The 20,657-nt window shown below is 46.0% G+C and overlaps 1 protein-coding gene across 1 annotated transcript in view; it reads right to left on the bottom strand.

Annotated features, from left to right (window-relative positions):
* Nucleotides 1–9,050: 9,050 nt before the first annotated feature.
* LOC143975924 (vomeronasal type-2 receptor 26-like) overlaps nt 9,051–20,657 on the bottom strand; it is a 69,523-nt gene continuing 57,916 nt past the window's right edge. Inside the window, exon 6 of the mRNA XM_077478457.1 lies at nt 9,051–9,955. Coding sequence (XP_077334583.1) covers nt 9,051–9,955 — 905 coding nt within the window. The remainder of the gene's footprint in view (nt 9,956–20,657) is intronic.

Here is a 20,657-nt window from a genome sequence, read left to right on the forward strand (position 1 = left end):
TGACAAAGCCTGAAAGACGGTAGCCGGATTGTGAAGGTCCGAAGACACTCGGCGGAGAATCGGAGAATCAGATCGATTCGGCAGAGCGGTACAGAGCATCTGGCCCAGCTGATGGGAGGACAATCCATAGTCACCGGACCAAAGTGATCATGCGGAACTCTGATCCAGTTGGTGAGTGGGCTATGGCCCATTGTTTGTTAACTTTTGCACACAGTTTGACTCACTTACAGGCCTCCCTGGAATCTGCAGTTCCACAGAGGCGTAGTAGAGCCACTGACATTGAGCAGGATTGAGGCCTATTTACTCGGCGCATGTAAATATGTTACTGGAATTACATCAGGAGCATTTCAGCTTAATCTTCCACCTTACTTTGGATTACAAATACCAAGGAGTGACTTGAGCTAGCGAAGAAAAGAAAACCCCCGGATTAAAGTACTTTTAAGTGAGGCCTCAGGTATAGCCTTTAAAGCAAGGGGAGCTCCCAGGTTCATATAAATACATTTGTATACATCTGTTGTATACTGTTATATTGAAATATATTGTGCTGTCGTCCTGTTTGGGATGACAGCACAATTACTGTAAACACCTACTGAATTATTTTACAGTAAACAATATTTCTGGTTAAGTATCCAGTTGTGCAGCGTATTGTTTTCCCCACCAGGTGGAGCCAGTGGATCCTGACGGTACAATACAGGTACTTTGCATTGTTGTATTTTGTACTATATTACATTGCACCACAGCTGTGTCAAGGGGACTGAGTCAAGTCAGTGGGGTTTCTAGGTAGAGCGCAGGCCCAATCAACACCAGCAGTTCTTTTGAGGGTTAGTGTTACATATAAAACATTCATAATTACTTAAATGGCATTACAGTATAATATAGAACAGATTAAAGTTACATTCCATGTATTTATTTGATGTCCAACAATGTGTCAAAACCAAGAAAGGAGCAGAGTGACAAATAGATCAATTAAAGCCTGTGGTGCAAGGTTATATTAGTATATTGTTATTTCACCTGAGTAATGTCAAAACTGCAGTTAGTCCAATGGGGATGGAGCCTGATGTGCCCGTGGGGATAACACAACCGGTGAAGCCCACAGGATGAGCGAGATGAAATAGCAGAGTAATGCCCTGTACACATGGTCGGATTTTCCGGTGAAAAATGTGCGATCGGATCACGTTGTCGGAAAATCCGACCGTGTGAGGGCTCCACCGGACTTTTTCTTTGGGATTTTCCGACGCACAAAGTTTGAGAGCAGGATCTAAAATTTTACGACAACAAAATCCAATCGTATTTATCTACATATTTATGGTTTTTGTATCTACGAGTGGAGCGCTTTGAATTAATTCTTGGTTCGTCACTCATGGATATACCCTTTTATTGAATGAAAAGGGTAACCTTACATAATATTACTAAATTTATTACTATATTTTGTGTGCCCCCACAATTTCCCATATAGGCTATATCTTACCGCTTGCCTGTGTGTTGCTCTCTCAGTTTCTTCAGACTTATTTAGTGCAAAACTTTGGAATTTTGTAATTGATAGTTGTTATTCATTTATTGTACTGTGAATGAACTAATATGGTCCTTTTTCTTGTTCTTAAGAAATTGTCATTTGAGCCCCAGAGGAAGCGTTGTTTTTAGTACGCAAAACGTCGGGCACAAATTCAGTATCAGCACTTTACCACCACTGATGTTTTTCCATCTCAGTACCTACAATAAAGCTATGAAAGATATTATTTTGTCTTGGGTTCTTTAATGATTATAGAAATAATGGTAACATCCTGTGCTGATAAAGGTTGGAGTTAAAAATTACTCTTTCTATCCTTGTTCTTTGTTTTTAACCTACATATGTATGTAACTTATGTCTTTTGTAAATAAAATTATATCTTTTTAATCACCTTTAATCGTTTTCTATACCGGTGCCTATAAAGTCCAAAAGTCCCCCCCTCTTTTTCTTTGCATTAACAAAATCCGATCGCATAAATTCTGATTGTGTGTATACAATTCCAACGGACAAAGTGCCATGCATGCTCAGAATAAACTAAGAGACAAAAGCTATTGGTCACTGGCCTGTTTATATTCCTGACATATGTGTTTGACGTCACCTCGTTCAGAACGATCGGATTTTACGACAACTTTGTGTGACCGTGTGTATGCAGCACAAGTTTTAGCCAAAATCCGTCTGAAAAAATCAGACGGATTTTGTGGTCGGAATGTCCGATCGTGTGTACAGGGCATAATACTAATGCTGTGCAAGTATGCTGGGATAAACTGAGTGAACTGTTTACTTTGAACCATATATATGCTGAACCATCGATTTATATATAACTGAGGACTATTAGCTATTTTTTATTTGAATTTGCTTTGTGTTTGGAGGGGTGTGTATATGCCCTTCATATTGGTGATTGAAGACACATAGTATTATTCACTGAAGTCATTCATTGATACATTTATAGCACGTTGCACTTTATTTTCATTATCAGCTCATCACTGTTCATAGGAACCTGTGCACTTTAATAGGAAGTTAATTTATAGTGCACCATTGTTTGCTATACAATTTTACTAGGTGTCAGAACACTGTGGGAAGGGCTGCAGCTTAATTATTTGGTTATTTTCTATTTTTTTTTCATTACCGTATATACTCGAGTATAAGCCGAGATTTTCAGCCTCTTTTTTGAGGCTGAAAGTGCCCCCCTCGGCTTATACTCGAGTCATCGCTGTCTGTCTGCCCGATCAGCGTGTCGAGCAGACAGACAGCGGCCATTCTAGGATTCAAAGGCCGCGCCTCCGTCTCCGCCTTCACCTGTGATAGGCGGAACACTGAATTTCCCAGCAGTCTGTGTTCCGCCTATCACGGACGTCCTCTCATCCTCGTCCGTAGTATGAGGATGAGCGGACGTCCATGATAGGCGGACCACTGACTGCTGGGAAATTGAGTGTTCCGCCTATCACGGACATCCGATAGGCGGAACACTCAATTTCCCAGCAGTCAGTGGGAAATTGAGTGTTCCGCCTATCACCGACGGAGGCGCGGCTTTTGAATCCTAGAATGGCCACCGACGAAGAGCTGCGGGACGGGCCGGGACGCAGGCCGGGACGCAGGCCGGGACGGGACGCAGGCCGGGACGGGACGCAGGCCGGGACGGGACGCAGGCCGGGACGGACGCAGGCCGGGACGGACACAGGCCGGGACGGACACAGGCTGGACGGACACAGGCAGGCTGGACACAGGTAGGCTGCACGGACACACACACACACACACACACACACACACACACACACACACACACACGGATGCATGCACACACAGGGATGGATGGACACACACGGATGCATGGACACACACACACACACACACGGATGCATGCACACACACAGGGATGGATGGACACACACACACACGGATGCATGGACACACACACACACACACGGATGCATGGACACACACACACACACACACGGATGCATGGACACACACACACACGGATGCATGGACACACACAGGGATGGACGACACACAGGGATGGACAGGCATGTCTCACCCTCGGCTTATACACGAGTCAATAATTTTTTCCAGTTTTTTGGGGGTAAATTGGGGACCTCGGCTTATATTCGGGTCGGCCTATACTCGAGTATATACGGTATATTGTAATACTATATTAGCGCTTTGGTACACTTTTTTACTAACAAAAAACAAGTGAAGATAGATTACTAACTTCTAGCCATCTCTAAACTTGAAAATGATCATTTGACACATGGAAAAATAAAAAAAGACTGATCAATTGGCTTGCTTCCATCCTCTTAGTATTTTCATTTACGCCTCAAGCACCTTTCACACAGCAAGGGGATCAGTTCTCTTCCATTAGGTGAATCGGATTGGAGGGTAGTTGGTAGGGATGAGCTCGGTGTGCTTGGCCAATCACAGCGAGGAGAGCCATAATTACATACAAGTACATACCCCACACAATATAAGGCTGCCTGCATGGCGACCTTGTGTAGTGTGTTGCGGCGTTCATAGAGAGACAGATAGGCAGGGACATTGTTTTGATTTCTTGTGAACCTAGTACAATTAGAAGCTACCCCAATTGCTGGTGTTGTTCTGTTCCTATACCACAGGTAGCTGCAGCAGTTACAGTCAGTGTATTGTGCCCCCTGCACAGTATACACCTGAAGCTACACCCAATTGCTGGTGTTGTTCTGGTCCTTTACCACAGGCAGCTGCTGCAGTTACAGTCTGTGTATTGTGCCCCATGCACAGTATACACCTGAAGCTACCCCCAATTGCTTGTGTTGTTCTGATCCTATACCACAGGCAGCTGCAGCAGTTACAGTGTATTGTGCCCCCTGCACAGTGTTTACCTGAAGCTACCCCAATTGCTTGTGTTCTTCAGATCCTATACCACAGGCAGCTGCAGCAGTTACAGTCTGTGTATTGTGTCACCTGCACAGTGTACACCTGAAGTTACACCCAATTGCTTGTGGTGTTCTAGTCCTATACCACAGGCAGCTGCAGCAGTTACAGTCGGTGTATTGTGCCACCTTCACAGTGTACACCTGAAGCTACCCCATTTGCTGGTGTTGTTCTAGTCCTATACCAAAGGCAGCTGCAGCAGTTACAGTTGGTGTATTGTGCCCCCTGCACAGTGTTTACCTGAAGCTACCCCAATTGCTGGTGTTGTTCTGGTCCTATACCACAGGCAGCTGCAGCAGTTACAGTCAGTGTATTGTGCCACCTGCACAGTATACACCTGAAGCTACCCCCAATTGCCAGTGTACTTCAGATCCTATACCACAGGCAGGCAGCTGCAGTAATTACAGTCGCTGTACTGTGTGATCTGCTCAGTGTGCACCTAAATCTACCCTAATTGCTGGTGTTCCCATCTCCCTGCAGGCCATTAGTATGTCTGGAAGGCCAACAAGGAGAGGCAGACAGTCATGAGGCAATAAAAGAGGGCATGCAGGCTCTATGTCTAGAGGCAACAGTGCTAGTCATGGACACTAGGCATCTTCATCAGCACGTGGCCATGGGACACACTTGTCCTTATTTTGGGCAGCTGGATATGTTGAGCCGCAATATGCCGAAGACTTGGTAGAGTGGATGACCAAGCCCTTCTCATCCTTCTCATCCTCTCTCACCCAGGTTCAGGGTACTGGCAAAGCAGCAGAATTGGACAGAATACTCTAGATGTGGCCAAACCAGAGTTTTAGAAAGTGTCAGAATAATCGTTTTATCTCTGGAGTAAATTCTCTCTTTAATGCATGCTCATGTTTTGCTGGCTTTGGTAGCCACAGCTTGACACTGCATTCTATTGCTCGCCTGTCTTCTACTAGGACTCCAAGATCCTTCTCCATCCTGGAAGCCCCTAGGGGTTCTCCCCCTAATGAGTAACTTGCGTTTATATTTTTACCCCCCAAGTGCATTATCTTACATTTTTCAATGTTAAACTTAATTTTCCATGCAGTACTGCACTCTATTAATTTATTCAGTTCCACATGTAAAGTTTCTATATACCACTGTGCTGTTAGGCTTTGTTCACACAGGGGCGACTCAGATCCGACTTCAGGTCGCCCCTAGTCGCCTCAGGTCGGACAACATTTAAAAATCAATGTAAGTGAATGAGAGCCGTCTTAATGCACACTACTGAAGTCGCTTTGACTTCAAAAGAAGTTCCTGTACTACTTCAATCTGACTTGTAGGTGACTTGTACCCATTGATTTCAATGGAGGTCGCCTCCAAGTCGGATCTCTGTCTATACGGAGGCGACTTTGACAGAATTATCAGCTCTGAAGGGTGAACTCCACGCCAAATTTCTGAAAAAAAATTGGCGTGGATTCCCCCTCCGAGAGCATACCAGGCCCTTAGGTCTGGTATGGATTCCAAGGGGAACCCCCTATGCCGAAAAAGTGGCGTGGGGGTCCCCCTAGATCCACACCAGACCCTTGTCCGAGCACACTACCCGGCCGGCCAGGAAAGGGGGTGGGGACGAGCGGGCGCCCCCCCTCCTGAGCCATACCAGGCCGCGTGCCCTCAACATGGGGGGTTGCCTTGGGGAGGGGGGGGGCGTGCGGCCCCCCCACCCTAAAGCACCTTGTCCCCATGTTGATGAGGACAAGGGCCTCTTCCCGACAACCCTGGCCATTGGTTGTCGGGGTCTGCGGGCAGGGGGCTTATCGGAATACGGGAGCCCCCTTTAATAAGGGGGCCCCCGGATACCGGCCCCCCACCCTGTGTGAATGAGTATGGGGTACAATGTACCCCTACCCATTCACCTGTAAAATAAAGTCCAAAAAAAACACAACACACAAGATAAAATAGTTTATTGCACAGCTCCAGGGGTCTTCCGTCTTCGGGGGTCTTCTCGCCGGACTCCTCCGCTATCTTCTTCTAGCTCTTTTGCTAGCGGAGGAGCCCGGCTTTCTTCCTCGCCTCCGCCCTCTTCTTCCGACTTCGAGGGTCTTGTCCCCCTCTTCGGTTCTTCTGCCGGGCCACCGCTCCTTCTTATAGCTCTTTTACAGGCGGTGGCCCAGTCTTCTGTCGCCGTCGCCGCCTTCCATTCTTCTTCTTCTCCTGGAGATGTTGACTCGACGTTCTCTCCGGCCGCAATGCCAGGGACGCTCTGCGCGGCGACTTATATAGGGACAAGGGGCGGGGTCATCGGTTGATGTCACATGGGTTGATGTCACATGGTGACCCCCCGCCCCCTTACGATGTCACAGTCCCGGAGGATGCTGGGACTGTCACCATGTGACATCAACCCATGTGACATCAACCGATGACCCCGCCCCTTGTCCCTATATAAGTCGCTGCGCAGCGCGTCCCTGGCATTGCGGCCGGAGAGAACGTCGAGTCAACATCTCCAGGAGAAGAAGAAGAACGGAAGGCGGCGGTGGCGATGGCGACAGAAGACCGGGCCACCGCCTGTAAAAGAGCTATAAGAAGGCGCGGTGGCCCGGCAGAAGAACCGAAGAGGGGGACAAGACCCCCGAAGTCGGAAGAAGAGGGCGGCAGCGAGGAAGAAAGCCGGGCTCCTCCGCTAGCAAAAGAGCTAGAAGAAGATAGCGGAGGAGTCCGGCGAGAAGACCCCCGAAGACGGAAGACCCCCGGAGCTGTGCAATAAACTATTTTATCTTGTGTGTTGTGTTTTTTTTGGACTTTATTTTACAGGTGAATGGGTAGGGGTACATTGTACCCCATACTCATTCACATAGGGTGGGGGCCGGTATCCGGGGGCCCCCTTATTAAAGGGGGCTCCCGGATTCCGATAAGTCCCCCGCCCGCAGACCCCGACAACCAACGGCCAGGGTTGTTGGGAAGAGGCCCTTGTCCTCATCAACATGGGGACAAGGTGCTTTGGGGTGGGGGGGCCGCACGCGCCCCCTCCCCCAAGGCACCCCCCCATGTTAAGGGCACACGGCCTTGTATGGCTCAGGAGGGGGGGCGCCCGCTCGTCCCCACCCCCTTTCCTGGCCGGCCGGGTAGTGTGCTCGGATAAGGGTCTGGTGTGGATCTGGGGGGACCCCCACGTTGATTTTTCGGCGTAGGGGATTCCCCTTGGAATCCATACCAGATCTAAGGGTATGCTCTCGGAGGAGAACCCACGCCAATTTTTTTTCTGAAATTTGGCGTGGAGTTCCCTCTTCAGAGCTCGTTCTCTGACCTGGGGCGACTTAAAGTTGTGTTGTAAGTCGCCCCAGGTCGTGTCTAAAAGTCGTGTTCAAGTCGTCTCCAAGTTGCCTCACAAAGTCGTCCTGAAGTCGTGTCGCCTCTGTGTGAACCGAGCCTTATTGTCCTACATACTTTTGTGTCAAAACACTGAGATCGATTTATACCATGCTCTATATCATTTATAAATAAATTAAACAGAATTGGTCCCAGGACAGAGTCTTGGGGTACTCCACTAGCCACTCTCGACCATTCTGAGTATACTTTGTTTATCACAACCCTCTGGACATGCCCCCATAGCCAGTTTTATACCCAAGAACAAACCTTATGGTTAACCTTAGTGGTAATAAAGTCTCAATTCAATGTTTTTCTTTAAAAATAACAAACATGTCATACTTGTTCAGAGCAGCCAGATCCTCCTCTTCTTGGGTCCATCTTTGGTACTCCTGGCCCCTCCCTCCTGCTGAGTGCCTCCCACAGCAAGCAGTTTGCTATGGGGGCACTTGAGCTTAGCCGCAGCTCTGTGGGTTAATGGTGCCGCACTGCTGTCTCCAATGAGGAGGGAGAGTCCTGGGCAGCCGAGACTGTCCTGTAACATTGCTGGATTGAGACAGGCTCAGATAAGTATTAGGGGGGCTGCTACAAACAGAAGGTTTTTTTATCTTAATGCATAGAATACATTAAGATAAAAAAACTTCTACTTTACAAACCACTTTACAAACCATTGAATAAGGCAATTATTTAGCATGTATATTGCAACCCCAAGGTTAAGGACCTGTAAGAGGATACAGTAATTTACAGCAATAGTGATATCATTCGAAGCAAGTAAAAAGTGTCTCAGCAAATGGAAGCCATTTTGTAAATATTTAAAAGATGCATAAATTAATCATCCAGAAAAAAGAACCATATTAACTAGATTCAATACAAATTTTCTGCAATTAATATAGAGTTAAGTGAATAAAAAATGATTGTGACACTTTTACAGTTACTACAACACCAAAGTGTAAAAGAACTAGAATCTAGATTTTTTAATAGGAAATTGAAATTATAGTATTAAGACTTGTTCCTTTTTAAATGCATACCTTTTCTTTTCAATAGCTTTTTATATTTTATATATATATATTTGTTTGTTTAATGGAACTTTCAATGTTGTATGTTTCTCTAATATGTGTAAAATAAAGAGAGCAAAGTAACAGTTTAAATAGATGTATTGCACAAACAATAACAATAATAAACCTTTATGACAATTATTTTTTGGAGAACCCTTTCTGCCAAATCAATCGTACAAAAAAATCATATTCTGGGTATAATGGGAATGGTGAAATGGATTTCCATTCAAATTCATTGTATTGATTTATAAACAAACATTCAATAATAAAATGTATTCTCAGGTTTTGGTTTGTTTTACTATTTTACTTTTTGAATTTAAATCTGGTCTCACCAGTATAATGTAACATTTAGGAGTAAATATGCAAACCAAAATGCCTAAGCTAGAAGTTATTATAGCAAATATCTCTACAAGCACAGTGTTCTTCCCTGTAACACTCATATAAGCTGGAATAAAAGCGATCCAGACACTGCAGAACACCAGCATGCTGAAGGTGATGTATTTGGCCTCATTGTAACTGTCTGGTAAATTTCTGGCCAGAAAAGCCACAAAGAAACTCACAGCTGCTAGAAGTCCAATGTAACCCAGGAGTATTGAAAATGCCAAAGTAGATCCTTCATTACACTGAATAATAATTTTATCAGCATATAGGTCAGTGTTAATTTCTGGAAATGGACAGGCAGTCAATAGCCAAATGACACTAATTAAAACCTGGATAAATGAACAAAGAAGAACCAAACAGTTTGATATTTTTACTCCAATATATTTTCTCCAGAAGCTTCTAGGTTTGGTGGCCTTGAAGGCCATGTAGACCATAATAGTTTTGGCTAGAATGGCAGATACAGTCACAGAAAAGATGATTCCAAAGGAGGTCTGACGAAACATGCAGCTGATAGGTCCAGGCCGACCCAAAAACAAAAACACACAGAGGAAGCTCAAGATGATGGAGCCCAGGAGAATGAAGCTCAAGGTTTGGTTATTAGCTCTGACCACTGGAGTCTCTCGAAATACAATAAAAACACAAAAAATAGCGGATGTTTTAACCAACAGTAAAACAGAAATAACTGAAACTGTGACAGGAACTGGGTCATCTCCATAAGACAGAAATTCAACAGATTTTGGAACACACTGATTGTTATCGTTTGGCCACTCCTCTTCTGAACACTTATGACACGAACCTTTATCTAAAAAAATGTCTATAGTGTGAAAAACGCATGCAAGATCTTTATTTCAAACGCTATGTTTACTAACAGTTGGAAGATAAAGAGGCATACAGATTATTGTCAGACACATCCAGTTATGTCAAAAAGACCCTGTCAGGGAAGGTTTCACCTGCTGGTGGAACTGTGGCTCCCAGATCTATGGGCTGCAGTTCCAATGTCCACCAGCAGGGGTCTCTCAGCACTCGGAGGCTGATGGTCAGGAGAGGATTCACCTGCTGGTGGCACTGTGCTCCAAGATCTTTAGTCTGCAGTTCCGGTGTCCACCAGCGGGTGTTTCTCGGCAGTCAGGAGCTGACATAATCCCCTGCAATCAGGCATCACCTGATGCTGATTGCAGGTAGTGTATTTAAACCTGGTGACTGCTATTATATTTTGCCTTGGTATTTTATCCTTGTGCCCCTGATCTGTGTTCCTGTGTGCCTGAAGCCTGCATCCTGTCTCCTGTCTCCCGTCTCCTGTTCCTGGACTCTGACCTTGATCCTGCAGCCTGCTTTCTTCCTACCCACTCAGTCTGTCTCCTGGTTCCCTTTCCCTGTCCTGACTTGTTCCCAGCTCCCCCTGCTTGATCTCCCATGTATGACCCTGGCTCTGGTATGATTACAATATGGTTATCCCATGCTCTGTACATATTGGATTTATACTACCGTTTGTTTTGTGTTCAATAGTTGTCAGTTCACTGGTTGGGTTACACTATTTACTGTATTGGAGGTGTGTTTTCTTTGTTGTTCACTTATCTTTTAATAAATCATATTATTTACACTTTACCTGTGTATGGTACACTCTGTTGCAGTCCACACATTTCTGGTCACACAGGTCCCTGACATAATACCAAGGTCAGTCCTGACCAGAAGTGGCTGCACAGGGAAGCCATTTTGGTTCTGCTATTTGGGGGAAAATGCATCTGGAGCAGGTTATTTATTTGTCTTTGCTGTAGAAAGAGGATAATAAATACTGCCACCAGATATTGAAGGAGTCGACCAGTAACCAACTATTAGAATGTATCCAAATTGCTCATTCCCTAGTTGATCAGGGCAGTATGTTGTTTGGAGATGTCTGCAACCATCCCACAAAGATCCTTCTTAGCAACTGCTCCCTCTTGTTTACTATCCCCCCTGCTCTTCTCTTCCATCAGCTGCACCTCCTGCTTACAGCCATGCAGTCATTTAGAGATCTTCAGTGGCTAAGCCTAAAAAGAAACTGAAGTTTTTCCCAACTGGCACAATCCTGACACTATCCAATCCTGCTTCCACACCAGCCAATCTGCTCCAGTCTGCCTGTACACCAACCAGTCAGCTCCAGTCTGACTCCATGCCAACAGATCTTATCCAGCCTGCCCCCGCGCCAGCCGATCTGCTCCAGGCTGCCTCCGCACCAGCCGAGCTGCTCCAGCCTGCCTCCACGCCAGCCGATCTGCTCCAGCCTGCCTCCACGCCAGCCAATCTGCTCCAGCCTGATGTTCCCGTGCCTGATGTCCAGCCTGATGTTCTGGTGTCTGCTGTCCAGCCTGATGATCAAGTGCCCGCTGTCCAGCCTGATGTTCTGGTGCCCGCTGTCCAACCTGATGTGCCTTGACCCACAGCCCAGCCTGATGTGTCTCGGCTCGCTGCCCAGCCTGATGTGCCTCAGCCCACTGCCCAGCCTGATGTGCCTCAGCCCGATGCCCAACCTGATGTGCCTCTGCCTGCTGCCCAGCCTGATGTGCTTGTGCCCTCTGCCTAGCCTGATGTGCCTCTGCCCACTGGCCAGCCTGATGTGCCTCTGCCCCCTGCCCTAGCCTGATGTGCCTATTGATCCGATGCCTGATTTCCATGATTTCCTGATTTCCCGATTTCCATTCCTCTGATGATCCTTTGACCAAAGATCAGTGTGATGTTATTGACTCTATGCTTACTACCTGGCCGTATTGTCCTGCGGAGGGTAGTATTCCGTTTGCCATGTCTGAGTCTTTGTGTAACTAGTAGGTGTTACTTGTTGTGCCTAAGGTTATTTTTTCAGTTGCCTTGATTGTCCCTCCTACAGTACGTTGCTCTGATGGCATCAAAGCCTGGTGGTCCAGACATTGAGGCAGACTCTTTGGTAAGTTGTGCCATAGATAGCAGTATTATAGACAAAGTTGAAGCCTCCTTTTTGTGTAGGGAGTTACCTACCAAACCACCTACTTCTACTTTACACCTAAGAACCAAAAGAACCAGAAAACTCTGCCTGTACATATTGCAGACAGGGAGGGATGTTATTGACTATATTCTTACTGCCCGGGCCTGATTGTCCTGCGGAGGGTAGGATTCCATCTGCCATTGGGTCTGCCATGTCTGCAATCTAACATAAGGGACATTACCCATTTACCAAAACTGTTACAACCCTACAGATAGGAACCTAATTATTCATGGGTGTCCTTAGACCTCAACTCATTGTACACATACTGTATATTCCCCACCAATTTGGTCTTTCAGCTTTGAATTATTTTTTATCTACGGGCTCTTTCATTAATCAGAGACAGGCCAACTCTTATAAATCTTAGAGGGCAGAGAATTTTGTCTGACACATAATTATTTTAGTTTCAGCAATGGATAAGTTTAAGGGACCGCCATGGGTACTTATTTTGCACCCTCATATGCAAATCTGGCTATGGTATTTTTGGAATCCCAGTACATATGGCACAACTAGGGATGAGCTTCGAGTTCGAGTCGAACTCAAGTTCTACTCGAACATTGCCTGTTCGCCTGTTCAGCGAACAGTGAACAATTTGGGCTGTTCGCAGCAAATTCGAAAAGCCGGAACACCCTATACAAGTCTATGGGAGAAATCGAAAGTGCTAATTTTAAAGGGTAATGTGCAGGTTACTGTCCTAAAAAGTGTTTGTGGACCCGGGTCCTGCCCCAGGGGACATGGATCAATGCAAAAAAAAGTTTTAAAAACTGCCGTTTTTTCAGGAGCAGTGATTTTAATAATGATTAAAGTGAAACAATAAAAGTGTAATATTCCTTTAAATTTCGTAGCTGGGGGGTGTCTATAGTATGCCTGTGAAGGGGCGCATGTTTCTGGTGCTTAGAACTGTCCCTGCACAAAGTGTGATTTGTGCAGGAAAAAAAGTCTTTTAAAATCACTTGCGGCTAAATTGTCGGGTCTCCGTAATACAGAGAACACTCAATGAGTGTTCTCTGTATTAGCCGACAATTCATTCATTCATTGATTAAAAAAAAAAAAAAAAAAAAAAAAGCGTGGGGGTTCCCCTAAATTCAATTACCAGGCCCTTCAGGTCTGACATGGATATTAAGGGGAACCCCGTGTCAAATTAAAAAAAAAATTGACGTGGGGGTCCCCCCAAATATCCATACCAGACCCTTCAGGTCTGATATGGATATTAAGGGGAACCCCGCATCAAATTAAAAAAAAAAATTGACGTGGGGGTCCCCCTAAAAATCCATATCAGACCCTTTATCCGAGCACGCAACCTGGCAGGCCGCAGGAAAAGAGGGGGGGGGCGAGAGAGCGGCCCCCCCTCCCTCCTGAACCGTACCAGGCCACATACCCTCAACATTGGGAGGATGCTTTGGGGGTCTGTGACCCCTCAAAGCACCTTGTCCCCATGTTGATAAGGACAAGGGCCTCATCCTCACAACCCTGGCCGTTGGTTGTGAGGGTCTGCGGGCGGGGGGCTTATCAGAATCTGGAAGCCCCCTTTAACAAGGGGACCCCCAGATCCCGCCCCCCCCCCTGTTTGAAATGGTAAGGGGGTACTTTTTGTACCCCCTTACCATTTCAAACAGGGGGGGCGGGAATACTTTTGTACCCCCTTACCATTTCAAACAGGGGGGGCGGGATCTGGGGGTCCCCTTGTTAAAGGGGGCTTCCAGATTCTGATAAGCCCCCCGCCCGCAGACCCTCACAACCAACGGCCAGGGTTGTGAGGATGAGGCCCTTGTCCTTATCAACATGGGGACAAGGTGCTTTGAGGGGGTCACAGACCCCCAAAGCATCCTCCCAATGTTGAGGGTATGTGGCCTGGTACGGTTCAGGAGGGAGGGGGGGCCGCTCTCCCGTCCCCCCCTCTTTTCCTGCGGCCTGCCAGGTTGCGTGCTCGGATAAAGGGCCTGATATGGATTTTTAGGGGGACCCCACGTCAATTTTTTTTAATTTGATGCGGGGTTCCCCTTAATATCCATATCAGACCTGAAGGGTCTGGTATGGATATTTGGGGGGACCCCCACGTCAATTTTTTTTAAATTTGACACGGGGTTCCCCTTAATATCCATGTCAGACCTGAAGGGCCTGGTAATTGAATTTAGGGGAACCCCCACGCTTTTTTTTTTTTTTTTTAAATCAATGAATTAATGAATTGTCGGCTAATACAGAGAACACTCATTGAGTGTTCTCTGTATTACGGAGACCCGACAATTTAGCCGCAAGTGATTTTAAAAGACTTTTTTTCCTGCACAAATGACACTTTGTGCAGGGACAGTTCTAAGCACCAGAAACATGCGCCCCTTCACAGGCATACTATAGATACCCCCCAGCTACGAAATTTAAAGGAATATTACACTTTTATTGTTTCACTTTAATCATTATTATAATCACTGCTCCTGAAAAAACGGCCGTTTTTAAAACTTTTTTTTGCATTGATCCATGTCCCCTGGGGCAGGACCCGGGTCCCCAAACACTTTTTAGGACAGTAACCTGCATATTACCCTTTAAAATGAGCACTTTAGATTGTGAACGTTCGAGTCCTATAGACTTTAATAGGGTTCTAAAGTTCACACGAAGTTTAGGTCTGTTCGCAGGTTGTGGTGCGAACCGAACAGGGGGGTGTTCGGCTCATCCCTAGGCACAACAATCCCAATACAGAAAACTAGATATTTTTTGAGCGGTACATAGAGGACATTATTTTCATCTGGGACAGTCCTCAAGACCTGGGGGCAGCATTTGTCGAACACTGTAACAATAATCCTTTTGGATTATCTTTTACGTATGTCTTGGATGCAGAAAAACTAACCTTTTTTGGACCTAGAGGTAGGTCATGAAGATAATATTATAATATCATGCCAAAAATGATAGAAAACCGACTGCAGGTTATTCCCTATTGCATTTCAGTATCTGCCATTATCCTAAATGGGCCAGTAACATACCAAAGGGGCAATTCTGTTGGCTTAGACAGAATTGCACTAGAATTAGAGATTATATAGAACAGAGCTCCTTTTCCAAAGAAAAACTACTTGGAAAAGATTACCCTAAATCTCCTATCCAACATGTTTACACCTTTTACCCTAATGGTAAACCTGTATGTAAAAAGAAGGACACTTTCAATCAATCAATTTGATTTATTACTAGATTTCACTATCATTGTAAAAAAATTGAATATATACAGTAATAAACAAACATTGACATATATTAATGGAAAATCCTTTTTTAAAACCTCTCCTTCATAATAGACCTCGAGTGACATACAAAACTGCCCCTAACTTAAAAAATGATATCACCCCGAGTAAACTCAATCCTAACGATGCTGTATCTTCAGATGTATCTTATTACCATACAGGGCATATATTAGTGCAAAAAACATTGTGAAAAAACCTGTCCCTTTATTAAGCATGGAAAAGAGGATTTTACAGCTAAAGGGAAAACATTTAATATAGAGGAATTTTGCAACTGTTGCTCTGATTTCATAATTTATTGCCCTTGCTTGCCCCTGTAGACTTCTCTATATAGGCCAGAACTATTGGCCCACTAAGGAAGCAATTTGGTGAACATCATGATAGTGAAAGAAGGAAAAGACAAAACACAGGGTCCCCCATCACACTGCAGAGTGCCATAAAAAAAATCTAAAAGAGGTTTAGAAGTTTGGGTCATCAAACAGATATCCAGGGTTCTCCCTGAAGCAGAATGGTTTCACAGGCTCTGTGAAAGGGAGACATACTGGATATACTGTACAATGCGACTTTCATCTGGTGGCCTGAATGAGGAACTTGTGGTCTCCAAAATGTTGGTAGTTTTAGTATAGTAGAGATAATTGGCATAATGCTGATAATTAGTGATGGACGAACGTTTCGCCCGGCGGTCGTTTCGCGGCGAATTTCCGACATTCGCGGTCCGCACGTTCGAACGCCTTTTTCCGTCGTTCGCCGCGGCGGACTTACGTGTTTAATGTATACAAGAACTTTAACCTTTGGTGACACGTTTATCATGTGATACAGGACAGCCAATTGAGACATGACAGCACATGGACACTTGGATATTCCCCCTAACCTATAAATACACCCGATCCGGTGGCCATTTTACATTCTTTCTTCTGTTACGATAGGGACAGGTTCCTGTGTGGAGTAGGGAGAGATAAACCACTAGCTATTTGGTACACAAAAGTTCTTTTCAGGACTGGTATAGGTGTTAGGTGTTGATAGGTTTGCTGTGCTGCTGATTCTTGCAGCAGCCTGAGTGTCTTTTGTTAGTTTAGAGAAAGGGAAAGGACGGTGTATGCTACAGGGACAGCCAGATTAGTCTTTCATCATCATCATCATCATCATCATCATTAGCTGTTACTATCAAGGTCCACAAAAGAGCTGTTCCAGTAACCACTAATCGTTCTCTTTTTTTGCCAATTTGTATAGGGACAGGAAGGAAGCAGTGTTGTCAGGCAGTGAGGGTAATTTTAAAGACTTGCTGTTATTATTAGTTCCACAAAGGTTCTTTTCAGGACTGGTATCAGTGGTACAGTAATAGGCTTGTACATGTATAATATTCTTTCTTCCAAATATAGAAAGGATATTATACTTGACTGCTGCCCTTCTGCTGCAGTCTGCTAAACATTCACAACTCACTTGTTCCACAAAAGTTCTTATAAGGACTGGTAACTTGGTATAGGGTGCTACGGTACATAGGCTTGAGTGCGGTACAGTCTGCTGTTCTGTAAGGACCGCTATCGGTCCACAATAGATAGGGTTGACGTGCACCACTGCTGACCGCTGCCCTATACTGCAGCAGTCCTTCAGCGGTATAGGGACTGACGTACAGTCTGCTAATCACTAACACACAACCTGCTTGTTCCACAAAAGTTCTTATAAGGACTGGTAACTTGGTATAGGGTGCTACGGTACATAGGCTTGAGTGCGGTACAGTCTGCTGTTCTGTAAGGACCGCTATCGGTCCACAATAGATAGGGTTGACGTGCACCACTGCTGACCGCTGCCCTATACTGCAGCAGTCCTTCAGCGGTATAGGGACTGACGTACAGTCTGCTAAACACTAATACACAACCTGCTTGGTCCACAAAAGTTCTTATAAGGACTGGTAACTTGGTATAGGGTGCTACGGTACATAGGCTTGAGTGCGGTACAGTCTGCTGTTCTGTAAGGACCGCTATAGGTCCACAATAGATAGGGTTGACGTGCACCACTGCTGACCGCTCACCTATACTGCAGCAGTCCTTCAGCGGTATAGGGACTGACGTACAGTCTGCTAATCACTAACACACAACCTGCTTGTTCCACAAAAGTTCTTATAAGGACTGGTAACTTGGTATAGGGTGCTACGGTACATAGGCTTGAGTGCGGTACAGTCTGCTGTTCTGTAAGGACCGCTATCGGTCCACAATAGATAGGGTTGACGTGCACCACTGCTGACCGCTGCCCTATACTGCAGCAGTCCTTCAGCGGTATAGGGACTGACGTACAGTCTGCTAAACACTAATACACAACCTGCTTGGTCCACAAAAGTTCTTATAAGGACTGGTAACTTGGTATAGGGTGCTACGGTACATAGGCTTGAGTGCGGTACAGTCTGCTGTTCTGTAAGGACCGCTATCGGTCCACAATAGATAGGGTTGACGTGCACCACTGCTGACCGCTCACCTATACTGCAGCAGTCCTTCAGCGGTATAGGGACTGACGTACAGTCTGCTAATCACTAACACACAACCTGCTTGTTCCACAAAAGTTCTTATAAGGACTGGTAACTTGGTATAGGGTGCTACGGTACATAGGCTTGAGTGCGGTACAGTCTGCTGTTCTGTAAGGACCGCTATCGGTCCACAATAGATAGGGTTGACGTGCACCACTGCTGACCGCTGCCCTATACTGCAGCAGTCCTTCAGCGGTATAGGGACTGACGTACAGTCTGCTAATCACTAACACACAACCTGCTTGTTCCACAAAAGTTCTTATAAGGACTGGTAACTTGGTATAGGGTGCTACGGTACATAGGCTTGAGTGCGGTACAGTCTGCTGTTCTGTAAGGACCGCTATCGGTCCACAATAGATAGGGTTGACGTGCACCACTGCTGACCGCTGCCCTATACTGCAGCAGTCCTTCAGCGGTATAGGGACTGACGTACAGTCTGCTAAACACTAATACACAACCTGCTTGGTCCACAAAAGTTCTTATAAGGACTGGTAACTTGGTATAGGGTGCTACGGTACATAGGCTTGAGTGCGGTACAGTCTGCTGTTCTGTAAGGACCGCTATAGGTCCACAATAGATAGGGTTGACGTGCACCACTGCTGACCGCTCACCTATACTGCAGCAGTCCTTCAGCGGTATAGGGACTGACGTACAGTCTGCTAATCACTAACACACAACCTGCTTGTTCCACAAAAGTTCTTATAAGGACTGGTAACTTGGTATAGGGTGCTACGGTACATAGGCTTGAGTGCGGTACAGTCTGCTGTTCTGTAAGGACCGCTATCGGTCCACAATAGATAGGGTTGACGTGCACCACTGCTGACCGCTGCCCTATACTGCAGCAGTCCTTCAGCGGTATAGGGACTGACGTACAGTCTGCTAAACACTAATACACAACCTGCTTGTTCCACAAAAGTTCTTATAAGGACTGGTAACTTGGTATAGGGTGCTACGGTACATAGGCTTGAGTGCGGTACAGTCTGCTGTTCTGTAAGGACCGCTATCGGTCCACAATAGATAGGGTTGACGTGCACCACTGCTGACCGCTGCCCTATACTGCAGCAGTCCTTCAGCGGTATAGGGACTGACGTACAGTCTGCTAAACACTAATACACAACCTGCTTGGTCCACAAAAGTTCTTATAAGGACTGGTAACTTGGTATAGGGTGCTACGGTACATAGGCTTGAGTGCGGTACAGTCTGCTGTTCTGTAAGGACCGCTATCGGTCCACAATAGATAGGGTTGACGTGCACCACTGCTGACCGCTGCCCTATACTGCAGCAGTCCTTCAGCGGTATAGGGACTGACGTACAGTCTGCTAAACACTAATACACAACCTGCTTGGTCCACAAAAGTTCTTATAAGGACTGGTAACTTGGTATAGGGTGCTACGGTACATAGGCTTGAGTGCGGTACAGTCTGCTGTTCTGTAAGGACCGCTATAGGTCCACAATAGATAGGGTTGACGTGCACCACTGCTGACCGCTCACCTATACTGCAGCAGTCCTTCAGCGGTATAGGGACTGACGTACAGTCTGCTAATCACTAACACACAACCTGCTTGTTCCACAAAAGTTCTTATAAGGACTGGTAACTTGGTATAGGGTGCTACGGTACATAGGCTTGAGTGCGGTACAGTCTGCTGTTCTGTAAGGACCGCTATCGGTCCACAATAGATAGGGTTGACGTGCACCACTGCTGACCGCTGCCCTATACTGCAGCAGTCCTTCAGCGGTATAGGGACTGACGTACAGTCTGCTAAACACTAATACACAACCTGCTTGGTCCACAAAAGTTCTTATAAGGACTGGTAACTTGGTATAGGGTGCTACGGTACATAGGCTTGAGTGCGGTACAGTCTGCTGTTCTGTAAGGACCGCTATCGGTCCACAATAGATAGGGTTGACGTGCACCACTGCTGACCGCTGCCCTATACTGCAGCAGTCCTTCAGCGGTATAGGGACTGACGTACAGTCTGCTAAACACTAATACACAACCTGCTTGGTCCACAAAAGTTCTTATAAGGACTGGTAACTTGGTATAGGGTGCTACGGTACATAGGCTTGAGTGCGGTACAGTCTGCTGTTCTGTAAGGACCGCTATCGGTCCACAATAGATAGGGTTGACGTGCACCACTGCTGACCGCTGCCCTATACTGCAGCAGTCCTTCAGCGGTATAGGGACTGACGTACAGTCTGCTAAACACTAATACACAACCTGCTTGGTCCACAAAAGTTCTTATAAGGACTGGTAACTTGGTATAGGGTGCTACGGTACATAGGCTTGATTGCGGTACAGTCTGCTGTTCTGTAAGGACCGCTATAGGTCCACAATAGATAGGGTTGACGTGCACCACTGCTGACCGCTCACCTATACTGCAGCAGTCCTTCAGCGGTATAGGGACTGACGTACAGTCTGCTAATCACTAACACACAACCTGCTTGTTCCACAAAAGTTCTTATAAGGACTGGTAACTTGGTATAGGGTGCTACGGTACATAGGCTTGAGTGCGGTACAGTCTGCTGTTCTGTAAGGACCGCTATCGGTCCACAATAGATAGGGTTGACGTGCACCACTGCTGACCGCTGCCCTATACTGCAGCAGTCCTTCAGCGGTATAGGGACTGACGTACAGTCTGCTAAACACTAATACACAACCTGCTTGGTCCACAAAAGTTCTTATAAGGACTGGTAACTTGGTATAGGGTGCTACGGTACATAGGCTTGAGTGCGGTACAGTCTGCTGTTCTGTAAGGACCGCTATCGGTCCACAATA

The sequence above is a fragment of the Lithobates pipiens genome, unplaced genomic scaffold (assembly GCF_037356315.1).
Source record: "Lithobates pipiens isolate NorthernLeopardFrog02 unplaced genomic scaffold, aLitPip1_a1.2 Scaffold_13, whole genome shotgun sequence".
Taxonomy (NCBI): domain Eukaryota; kingdom Metazoa; phylum Chordata; class Amphibia; order Anura; family Ranidae; genus Lithobates; species Lithobates pipiens.